This window comes from Chiloscyllium punctatum, chromosome 8 (genome assembly GCF_047496795.1).
Source record: "Chiloscyllium punctatum isolate Juve2018m chromosome 8, sChiPun1.3, whole genome shotgun sequence".
NCBI lineage: Eukaryota > Metazoa > Chordata > Chondrichthyes > Orectolobiformes > Hemiscylliidae > Chiloscyllium > Chiloscyllium punctatum.
This window is the reverse complement of record NC_092746.1, coordinates 57,413,857-57,426,408: the sequence shown is the minus strand read 5'-3', so window position 1 is coordinate 57,426,408 and position 12,552 is coordinate 57,413,857. Positions and strand designations below refer to the sequence as shown.

General features: G+C 42.8%; 1 protein-coding gene across 1 annotated transcript in view; it reads right to left on the bottom strand.

Annotated features, from left to right (window-relative positions):
- The window catches only part of LOC140480584 (polycystin-1-like protein 1), a 296,146-nt gene that overhangs the window by 138,236 nt on the left and 145,358 nt on the right, over nucleotides 1-12,552 (bottom strand). The window contains exon 25 of the mRNA XM_072575633.1: nucleotides 1,219-1,326. Coding sequence (XP_072431734.1) covers nucleotides 1,219-1,326 — 108 coding nt within the window. The remainder of the gene's footprint in view (nucleotides 1-1,218; nucleotides 1,327-12,552) is intronic.

Genomic DNA, 12,552 nt, shown 5'->3' with positions numbered 1-12,552 from the left:
CACAGAGGAAGCTCATATTAATGAGTATTTTAAAATTGAAGTGTTCAAGGATCATGACGCATTCAAATCATCAGGTACAGAAGTGATGGGTGAATACTCTAGGCTATGAAACAGGCAGCAAATATTTGGGTGAGCTTAAAGTGACCAAAGATGGAGATTGGAAGAATGGCTAGGATAGCATTGGAATAATCCTGTCTAGCAGAACTAAAGCATGGATGAGAATTTCAGTCATAGATTTTCTCATATATTAGGGTTGATCTTTCTCTGTAGCAGTAATATTATACTCTGCATTCTGTTCTTTTATCTCGATGTACTTATGTGAGGTATGATTTGTCTGTTTAGCACACAAAACAATACCTTCACTGTATGTTGGTACATGTGATAATAAATCAAATTAAATCAAAATCATTTGGGCTAAGTGAGGGGCAACATTAGTAATGTTATTGAAGTAGAAGTAGGAAGGGTTAGGAGCTCAAAACCATTGTTAAGGCTGGCAAAATCAATGAATATTAATTAATGAACATAATTCTCCCTGGGACAAAGGCCAGGTTAGACAGACTTATGGTTAACACTGTCGTTAAAATTAATGTCATTGACTGTGTCCCTAAAAAGCAGGGTCACAAACATCTAAAAACTAACTAACATTGTTCAGATTTTCTTTTTTTTAATTCACCCATGGTACATGGGCATCACTGGCTAGGCATCATTTATTGCCTATCTCTGGTTGTCCTTGTGAAGGTAGTGATGAGCTGCTTCTTGAACAACTGCAGTCTGTGTGCTGTAAATAGACTCACAATACTGTTAGGGAGGGAATTCCAGGATTTTGACCCAACGAAACTGAAAGAACGAGGTTATATATTTCCAAGACAGAATGGTAAGTGACTTGGAGGGGAACTTGCAGGTGCTGGTCTTCCCATGTATCTGCTGCCCTTCTCCTTTGTGATGGGGAGGGTTCATGGATTTGGAAGGTGCTGTCTAAGGACCTTTGGTGAATTTCTGCAGTATATCTTGGAGATGGTGCACATGCAGCTACTGAATGTCAATAGTGGAGGGAGTGGATGTTTGTGGACATGGTGTCAATCAAATGGGCTGGTTTATCCTGGATGGTATCAGACTTCTTGAGAGTTGTTGGAACAGCACAGATTTGGGTAAGACAAGCGAAATTCCATTATACTCTGCACTAGTGCATTGTGGATGCATTTATTAAGTATATCTTACCTCCGTTTTCAGTAACACTGGTCTCTGAGAGGTGAAGCTGTGATCCATTGTTTTCTATGCCATTTATAATGGGAGAGGTTATAGGCATTGCTGAGATCTGCAAACTCTCTGAAATTGAAGAGAAGTTCTGACTGATGGTGGCATTCGAAGTTTGAATAACATGTGAACCAAAACGCAATCATATGAACATATCGTTATTTTGAAATACAAAGCTACTAAGCTAGTTAGCACAGTTTTCTCTTGCTGAGTACCCAGTTGGCTTGATCAAATGGACAGTTGCAGGATCCAGAGAGTGGAGAATTTTCAAAATCCTAATTAGTTACCTTATAAATATAACATTAAGAGTAGGTAAATTAGATCCTGAAACACAAAAGTATTATTTCCAGAGTCATACTGAAAGAAAGAAACTGATTCTGTAGAATAATGAGATTAAAATCAGAAGCATATATGACAATGATATAGTAATTCTGGATTAGTGGTGCTGGAAGAGCACAGCAGTTCAGGTAGCATCCAAGGAGCAGTAAAATCGACGTTTCGGGCAAAAGCCCTTCATCAGGAATAAAGGCAGAGAGCCTGAAGCATGGAAAGATAAGCTAGAGGAGGGTGGGGGTGGGGAGAAAGTAGCATAGAGTACAATAGGTGAGTGGGGGAGGGGATGAAGGTGATAGGTCGGGGGCGGGGGGAGGGTGGAGTGGATAGGTGGAAAAGAAGATAGGCAGGTAGGATACATCATGGGGACAGTGCTGAGCTGGAAGTTTGGAACTAGGGTGAGGTGGGGGAAGGGGAAATGAGGAAACTGTTGAAGTCCACATTGATGCCCTGGGGTTGAAGTGTTCCGAGGCGGAAGATGAGGCGTTCTTCCTCCAGGCGTCTGGTGGTGAGGGAGCGGCGGTGAAAGAGGCCCAGGACCTAATGTCAGAGTCACATGAGTACGTAGAGATATAACATAGAAAATAGAATAGTACAACATGGTACAGGCCCTTCAGCCTACGATGTTGTGCCGAACACTTATCTTAATCTAAGTTCAACCTAACCTACACACCCCTCGATTTATTGCCATCCATGCGCTTGTCCAGCAGAAGCTTAAATGTCCCTAATGTTTCTGACTCTACTCCAACTGCTGGTAGTGCATTCCACGCACCCGCCACTCTCTGCGTAAAGAACCTACCTCCGACATCTCCCCTCAACCTTTCTCCGATCACCTTATAATTGTGTCCCCTCGTGAGAGCCATTTCTGCCCTGAGGAAAAGTCTCTGGCTATCTACACTATCTATGCTTCTCATTACCTTGTACACTGCTATCAAGTCACCTCTCTTCTTTCTTCTCTCCAGTGTGAAAAGCCTGAGCTCACTCAATCTCTCTTCATAAGACAAGCCCTCCAATCCAGGAAGCATCCTGGTAAATCTCCTCTGTACCCTCTCTAAAGCATCTACATCCTTCCTGTAAAGAGGCAACCAGAACTGGACACAATATTCCAAGTGTGGCCTAACCAGGGTTTTATGCAGCTGCTGCAAAATCTCTCAGCTCTTAAAACTCAATCCCTGTGTTAATGAAAGCCAAAACACCATACACCTTCTTAACAAACCTATCAACTTGGGTGGCATCTTTGAGGGATCTATGTACATGAACCCCAAGATCCTGCTGTTCCTCCACACTGCCAGGAATCCTTGTCTTTAACCTCGTATTCAGCATTCAAGTTCGACCTTCCAAAATGAATCACTTCACATTTATCCATTTTGAACTCCATCTGCCACTTCTCAGTTCTGCATCCTGTTAATGTTTTCTTGTACTCTGCAACAGCCCTCAACACTACCTACAACACCACCGACCTTTGTGTTATAGGCAAACTTACCAACGCACCCTTCCAATTCTTCATCCAAGTCATTTATAAAATCTACAAAGCACCGAGGCCCAAGAACAGATCCCTGTGGGACACTTCTGGTCACCGACCTCCAGGCAGAATACTTTTCATGCACTACCACTCACTATCTTCTTTCAGCCAGCCAATTCTGTATCCCAACAGCTACATTTCCCTATATCCCATACCTCCTAACTTTCTGAATGAGCCTACTGTGGGGAACCTTATCAAATGCCTCACTGAAATCCATATGCACCATATCCACTGCTCAACCTTCGTCAACTTGTCTCATCACATCCTCAAAGGCTTGTGAAGCATAACCTGCCCCTCACAAAGCCATGCTGACTATCTTTAATCAAACTATGTTTTTCTAAATAGTCATAAATCCTCTCTCTCAGAATAATTTCCAGTACCTTGCTTACCACAGAAATAAAGACTGACTGGTCAAGAATTCCCAGGGATTTCCCTATTCCCTTTCTGGAACAGAGGAATGACATGCGCCTCCCTCCAATCACTGGTACTATTCTCATGGAGAGTGAGGATGCAAAAATCATCGCCAGAGGCACAGCAATCTCATTCCTCGCTTCCTGGAGTAACCTTGGATATATCTGGTCCAGCCCTGGGACTTACCTATCTTCATATTTCCCACAATTTCCAGCACATCCACTTTCAACCTGTTCAAGCCTACTAACCTGATCCATGGTCTTCTCACTATCATCAAGGTCCCTGTCTCTAGTGAATACTGAAGCAAAAAAACTCATTTAGGGCCTGCCTTACCTCTTCAGATTCCAGGCATAAGTTCCTCCCATTATCCCTGATTGGCCCTACCCTCTCTCTGACCATTCTCTTATTCTTCACGTAAGCATAGAAAATCTTTAGGTTTTCCCTAATCCTTCCCACCATGGCTTTTTCGTTCTCCTTCCAAGTTCTCCACAGTCCATTTTCGAGTTCTTTCCTAGCTACCTCATAATCCTCTAAAGCTGGGCCAGATTCTTGCTTCCACAACCTTAAGTAAGCTTCCTTCTTCCTCTTGACGAGAAACTCCTGTGCTCTTGTCATTCAAGGCTCCTTCACCTTACCGTTCCTTGCCCGTCTCAGTGGGACAAAGTTATCCAACACTCATAACAAGTGCTTCTTAAACAGGCTCCACATCTCTGTTCTGCATTTCCTGGAGAACAATTGTTCCCAACTTATACTCCATTGCTCCTGTCTAATAGCAGTATAGATTTCCCTCCCCAAATTCTTAAAAGTGAAAAGATGCTCTAACCACATTAAGAAAATTTATGTAAAAATCTAATTGTAACTAATGATTTCATGCATAAAAAGATCATAGTCTACAATCAGATAATTTTGGGAAACTAACCAAACTCAGGAGGAAGAACATTCACTGATTCTTTCTCCACTGATTCTTCCAGATGTTTCTGTATTTCCCACATTTTTATTGTGCTGAATTGTACCAAGAATCAGTTAAATCTCAATTTTGCAGAGTACCTGGACAGTTTCTCTCCATGACCGTGAGGTCATCTCATGCCATTTTCAGCTGACAACCTCATTTGTTATGGACCATGCCTCTCTGGTGCTATGCTAGCACTATTCTACATTCACCTGTAGTAAAAGTATTTATCACTGCTGGGACTTCCCAGAAATTTCACCACCAGTATCATTCTTAAAGCTCAGCTGTGCTCCAGGCCAACTGTGGCCAGCCACAAAAAGCAACCCTTCATAATGTGGGAGGAAATGCGAAAGAAAATCTTCTGAGGGCATGCACGTGGTACAGCTGGCAGCTCAATGCAAAGAGAATCTCAGATTCATAAATGCATTGCTAATTTACCTCATCACCTGGCTAAACAATTGTCTCTGTAACTGCAGCTACAATCACCATTGGTTGCCTGTCCTCAACACCATTCCCTCTTAGACCTCTCTTTCTACTCTTTCTTAATGCCCAGTATAGCACCTTATCTTGTCATTGATGAGTGCGAAAGCATCACTTGTTGGAAAGCCAACTGGGGGAAACATTCACTTTTATTAAAACATCAGAAAAAGGAAGAAAAAAAATCAAAGGCAGCATTGCTCCACAGAAAAAAACAATGGCTGCTTGTCTTCTGAGCAACAACAAATTGTTGAACAATAAAGTTGCTCACATAACAACAAAAAAGTCAATTAACGATCACTTCAACTAATTCAAATATTTTAGAACCAGGTGTCAATAAAGGTCTGACTTGTTGCACCAGAAACCTCACCGCTCTAACAAACTGAAGGTAAGATTTCTCTGGCTCAATGTCCTCATCATCCTCCTCAGAAAACTACTCTCCCGGTTCTTCATTGTCAATTGCATCCTTTGAGTGTTGATACAGCAGTACAATGTGCAAGGATTATGCAGCATACTCCATCCAAAATACACAGCAAGGTCCCCTCCAGACCGATGCAAAAGTCAAAACCTCATTTCAAGAAGCCTATAATTTACTTCATAGTGACCATGTTGGAAGAATGGGTTGTGCTGTTCCTATGCTCAGTCTCAGTCACAGTGTACTTAATGGAGTCATCAGCTGTGGTTCATGGCTGCATTACCAGATGAGGATCTCAACGCAATGTGTGTGGTCAGTTGTGCTTTGCACATGGAGGAGGTGAGGTATATTGGCAAAACTTACTACACAGGCTAGAACACTGATCTCATCACAGGAAAATGCGGGATTGGCCACAAACTGCCTTAACATCAACCATGATACATTTTGGGTTTCAGGATGGAAAAACTCCATTAATGTAATCAGTGGATCCTTAGAGGCAGACAGCCACATAAATCTTGGGGTAGCTGTCATCTTGATGTTCACCAGGATAGGATTGCCATCCAACCCTTCAGGTCACAATTCCCACTCCAGAAATGACATCATTCTGCAATGGTATCTTGGGACAACTTCTGTTCATACCTTGCTCATCTGAAGGAAATGGCATTTAGGACTTAAGGCTCGGCTCTGTGACTCCTGTACCTCACCATTTCCTGAAGGGACCTTTTGCTGCTGGACGTTATGGCTGATCCTCAATCTCCTGGTGCATCCATTCCTCTTCTACTTCTCTGTGTCTTTGCTGCACTGCAGCTTAATGATGATGACCCCTGCTGTGGCTAGATCCATTGGTCACCATTCCAATAAAGCTATGTGGAGAACATCATAAATATAATAGGTTCTCAACAATATAAGCAGATGGTATTCGCATCCCACACAAGTGCCAGTTTAGCATAGTTCCCGGTATGGTGCAACATGGAAGACTCTGATAAGAAGCATTGCGGCTCAGTAGAGCAGCACTGCTACCTCACACTGTCAAGAGACCTGCATTTGATTCCAGCCTATGATTCCTGATGTCTTCATCCTGTACTGTGTAAGTACCTCATCAATGCATTCGTCCTTGAAGAGATTCATATCACCCACACATAGTGTCCACATCCTCAAACAGAAAAAGAAGCTCAATAATTCCACCTACATTGGGTATTGTGGCAGCCATTTTCCACTTCTATTGCATATTTGCAATTCAGATGAAAATGGAAGGCAGTATTGATCATGCTTTGTAGAATGAGTTGCAGGCTTAGCCTGGTGATCTGTGCAACACTTCCAGCCTTCGTGTTCTTTTCCCTCGCACTCCCTGTTGACTACATCAGTTCTGCACTTGCACACATTCTCACCAACTCTTTCATTTAAAAGTCTTCATCTCCCAACATTACTTCCAAGGCCCAGTCCTTCAGCTTAGCCATACCAACCTACATGATGCATTGTCCCCCACACTGAGGCCAGGGTTGTGTCACATCACAATAACCTCCCCTCCAGCGTAACCCATGTCATCCAATGTATGATCTCGGCATGAGCAGGAGATGCAATGTCTCAGGCAGCACGTGGAGGAGGTCGAACGGCGGACCATGACATTGGAGACCACAGCTGAATCCTCGGCAAGACAGATCCAGGCCCTGGAGAGGTAGGTATGGGCCTTAGTGGAGTGGGTCGGTGACCTTGAAAATCAAGGTCAGAGGAGGAATATCCGTGTTATTGGGCTGCTGGAGCAAGAAAAAGGGGATCAGCCAGTCAGCTCTTTTGAGCAATGGCTGCCACAGTTCTTGGGATGGGAAGCTGAGGTGGATCAAACAATTCACCGGGTCACAGTGCACAGGCTGGTCCTAGTGTGATTCCAGTTATATAGAAACAAGCAAAGGTTATCAGAAGCTTCCAGAATGCTGGGGAAGGATTCACAGGGCCTGATTTACGAGGGATTGAAGATGATGTTTTTTCAGGACTTTTCTGCACCTGTGATCCATAAGAGGAAGAACTTTGATGAAGTAAAGAAGAGGCAGAGAGATTTGGATATTCTGTACTCTGTAAAGTACCTAGTAGTGTTACATTTCAGCCACAGACTGTCTGTGCATGTCTTTGATTCAACAGAAAAGGCAAAAGAATTTTGGAGACTTTAAAATAGTTCTAGCAATATGGACAATAATGGTTTTTTTTCTGTCGTTCACTTCATTCATCTGGTTTTGCCCCTTTAATGTGTTTCTTTTTCTCTTCCTTTCTCACTTTTTTGGGGATTTAGAAGCATTGTTGGAATTTTCTTTTGGTTTGATTTTTACTAATAATAATGGGGGTCAATGTATGGGTGGGATGGGTGAAATGCCCACTTCTAACTTCTTTGTTTGAAAGCTTTATGTATTCTTTCCTTTTTGTTTGCCTGGGTTTGGGGCACGATATGGAAAATAAAGAGCATGAAAGCAGGGGGAAGGGTTAAAGCATGAAGACACAGGCGATCTGTGACAAGGGATCTGCGCAATGCTGCACTAGTTAAAAGGTCACTGTGGCAGGATGGAATAAGAATAGTGGAATGCTTCTACACCAATTAGCAGAATCAGGTTGGAGTTGAAAAGTCACTATGGTGGGATGAGATAACAACAATTAGGAAAGTAAGCCTCACCTGTTAAATATCATCATGGCAGGTTGGGACAGGTCATGACAATAAATATTTAGGACATGACATTAAATATTTAATTAATAGCACAGTCAGCCTGCTTGAGAGCCTTGTGGCAGAACATGACATTAAATATTTAATCAGTAGTTCGCAGGGTCGGCCTGGGATAGGAGACCATTGTGGGAGATGGGGTAATAAAATATCTAATCATGACATTAGAATAATATTAAGTAGAATGTAGAAAAAACTATAGTGGCAGAAGTAGAGAGATAATAGGAACTAACATTGGTTTATTGTATATCTGGGGTGAAGTAATTCTGACTAACATTGGGCATGCTGAGAAGAGAGAGATCTCTTTTGCGAAACAAAGGCTATTTGAGTATGATGACAAGCCAGGTAATAACTTGGCATAATCGAGCTAGGAAGAAGAGTGCCCCCCTCAATGTATTACATCTATTAGAGAGCATTAGAGAGCACACCAGTACTCTTACTTGTGATTCCAAAAAAATCAACGTGGCATTTAGGAAAGTGTACTCTGAGCTGTATTGGTCAGAGGGTTGGTTGGTGAAGATGGAGTCTCCAGAGCAAGGATCCCTTTTGAACGGTCCCTTGACAGTGCAAGAGATACAGGAGGCAGCGGCAAGGCAGCTCCAAAGTGGTAAGGCACCCAGCCCAGATGGCTTTCCGAGTGCGTTTTATAAGGAATTTATGAATATGTTGGCTGGGCCAATGTTGGACATGTACAATTATTCGTACAGTTAGGACTGCCTCCAGTCCTCTTTGAGAGAAGCTAATATTTCTCCCAATCTCAAGATAGGAAATGCCCTGGAGGATTGAGCTACGTACAGGTCCATCTCATTGCTAAACTTGGATTTTAAAATTCTGTCTAAGACACTAGCGCTGAGGTTGGAGAAGGTGTTGCCCTCTATTGTAAAGAAGGACCAGACAGGTTTTATTAAGGACAGTAGGCCCTTTAATAACATTATCAGAGTACTGAACATGGTCCAGGTGTGCCCGCAGAGGTCGATTCCGGGTTTGGTGGTCTTCCTTGATGCAGAGAAGGCATTTGACCGGGTGGAATAACTATACCCTTTTTATGTTCTGCAGCGGGTTTGGTCTTGGTGGGGTCTTTGCTAGGTGGATGGAAGTGTTATATAGCAATCCTGTGGCAGCAGTCCTTACTCATGGTATAAGGTCTGGTAATTTCAGTATTGGTAGTGGCAGCCAACAAGGTTGTCCACTCTCACACTGTTGTCTACGTTGGTGACTGAGCCACTGGCGGAGGCTATCCACCCCAATATAGTCACCACAGAGGTGGGATCAAGGCGGGGGGAGGGGGTGCAGAAGATCACCCTTTACACAGATAATGGTCTCCTTTTCCTAACAAACCCGACAATGTCTATGCCTCGTTTAGCACAAATGTGTCAATTTATTTGGCTCTTTCTTGGGCTAGAAGATCAATTTTATGAATTGGAGGCCATACCTGTGGGGGGTCTTGGGGGAATTCCCGATCTTGGAAGTGGAATCCAATTCTCTTTTGGGTGGTCACAGGGAGGTTTTCTGTACCTAGGCATTTTCATTACTCCAGCCTTTGACTAATTAGACAAGGCTAATTTTATGCATTTGCTTGAGAAGATAAGGCAGGACTTTCAGCGTTGGGAGGTTTTTCCAATATTTTGATTGGGTCAAATAGCTCTTGTTGAAATGAATGTTCTTCCTCGCTTATTAATGCCATGTGAATGCTCCCTCTGATGTTGCCTAGGCAAATGTTGTGGAGACTTAGTGGTTGGCTTGGTTATTTGATTTGGCATCGCAGGCGGCCTCTCATTAAGCCTGCCAAATTGCAGCTTCCCAGGGAATGGAGGGGTTAGACTTTCCAGATTTTGAGAAATATCAAATAAGCTCCATATTATCCTTTGTGAATGACTGGGCTTGTCAGGATCCGAGGTCAATATGGCAGGATATTGAGGCCTCCCAGGCAAAATGTCCCCTTATTAATTTGTTATTTATGGATGAGAACAGTCACTGAGTATTGTCGGAACCCAATTGTCATTAACACGGTTAAAAAGTGGAGAATGATGCGAGAAAACAAGGGCAGTTTATATAAAACCTCCTTTTTCATCCCCATAGTAGGAATGCCAGGATTTCAGCCAGGGTCAATGGATTCTGGTTTTACGTTATGGGCATCCAGGGAAGGCTCTTGTCTGGAAGACTTATTTGAGGGGGAGGTCATGATGTCCTTGGATCAGTTGAGCCGCAAATATGAATTGCCCAGTAGGGACCTCTTTTGTTATTTTCAGATCAGGGACTTTATCCAGAAAAAGGTTACACTGTTGGTTGATCCTTATAGGTCCGATGTAGAGAGGAGAGTGCTTCAGACTCTCCCAATTAGCACCCTCTACCATTTACTGGGAGGTGGCGCCTCAAAAGGTATTGAAGGGCTCTGCAGGGTCTGGGTGCAAGAATTGGGAGTGGAGATTTCTTCAGAGGTATGGGAGGGCAACTAGGAGAATGTCAGAAAAATCTCAATTTGTAATAGGACACAGGCTATGCAGCTGAAGGTTCTTCACAGGGTCTAGTTTTAGATTAGATTCCCTACAGAATGGAAACAGGCCCTTCACCCAACAAGTCCACACCAACCCTCCGAAGAATAACCCATATAGACCCATTCTCCTATCCTATATCTAGCACTATGAGTAATTTAGCATGGCCAATTCACACCTGACCTGCACACCTTCGGATTGTGGGAGCAAACCGGACCACCCAGACAAAACCCAAGTAGACATGGGAAGGATGTGCAAAACTCCACACAGATAGTCATCTGAAGCCAGAATCAAACCCAGGTCCCAGGCACTGTAAGGCAGCGGTGCTAACCACTGAGCCACTGTACCAACCTTTGGCCCCTGAGTGGCTGGAAAATTTAAAAAGGGAGTATCTCCAATGTGCCCTAAATGGCACTCTTACCCATTGTTTGTGGTCGTGCCACAAGCTTTACAAGTATTGGGGTGCTATAGCAAGTGTCTTGGAAGGGACCCTGGGGATCGAAGTCAAGGTAGATCTGGTATCTCTTTTCTTGGTACTGGTGAATCTGCCTTCTTTAGATGAATATAGGAAGAAGCTGTTCAGTATTCTTACACATCGAGCGAGGAAGAACATTTTGATGAGTTGGATCTCGGAAAGTCCTCTGGGCCTATTGGGATGGTGTAGGTTAGTTATGGAGCATGTCCCCCTAGACTTCCTTACAAGGATTGTGCACCAGAAAACAGAACTTTTTATAAGACGTGGCGGCCCTTTCTGAATGATAATAGAAGCAGACTTGTCGGCTATATTAACTCGGGCCTTTGTTTATCCATGTGACCTGGGTCTGATGAGCCAAATGCCCTGAGGAAGAATCCCGAGTAAGTACGGGTATGCTAACTGATGCTCCCGATGATGGGGAGCTATGATGGTTGCGCTAAGTGCTGTAATTTATTTTGCTTAATTAGTTATTTAATTGCAATATGGGTAGGTTTTTTTATTTGATTTGTGAAGTAGAGTAGTAATTGTTATTGTTGTTACACTCTCAGATTGTTTTTTTTTGTAATTTTATAATTTCGTAAAGAATAAAAATCTTTCTCAATTAAAAATAAAAGACCTGAGATTCACCCTGTTCCTATGCATGAGAAGGGTGCCTGGCTCTGTGTGCAGAGCAGCTTGGCAGCAGAAAATCACTGAAAGGTTTTGGAGCACTCCAAAGTGCAGCATTAAAGTGGAGACCCAACTCAGAAATGTACCTGGATGATGTGGTGCAGCTTCTGCATGGACAGAGGGGTGCAGGCAGCCCAGGGAGCATACCCTGATTTGTTGAGAATGCTGAGGCTCAGATATATAAGCAATGAACTGGAGTCACCAGGTACTCATACCAACTTTCATTTGAAGAATTGCCGCTGCCTGATCTCTCTCCACTGAATGGGAGAATACAAAATGCATATAAATGAGATGAGATTATGACTAATGAGATATAAATGCATCAAACTAGGCTCGAATGAAGAGTCACTAGACTCGAAATGTTAGCTTGTTTCTCTCCATGGATACTGCCTGACCCGCTGTGATTTCCAGCATCTGTAGTAATTTGCTCCAAAACTAGGCATCTGGCTGGTTTCCAGAAAGATCGTTATTCACCATTCAAACTTTGGGTGCAAATTTAAACTATTTTCTTCCTTTTTTTAAAATTATAGGATATGCTGTACTTCATCTTCTCAATCTCAAGAATGTCAATTTTCTGATTCTGCCATGTTTTACCATCTGACTTGCCATTACTCACATTGTCCAGGAGCTGAGAAAATTTAAATCTGCGTAAACTACAGATTTCTGGAATCCACAGTATTTACTTTTGCAATATTTGGATGCTTTTAAATCTGCAACTGGCCACTTTTAAGGTTACTTGAAAAAGTTAAGGGTTTTACAGTAAAACTCAAAGTATCTGTAACATATTCTTAATATTCTCAAATACCCCAATTGGAAGTCAGCTGATAACACTTTTTGTTTTCAAAATAATC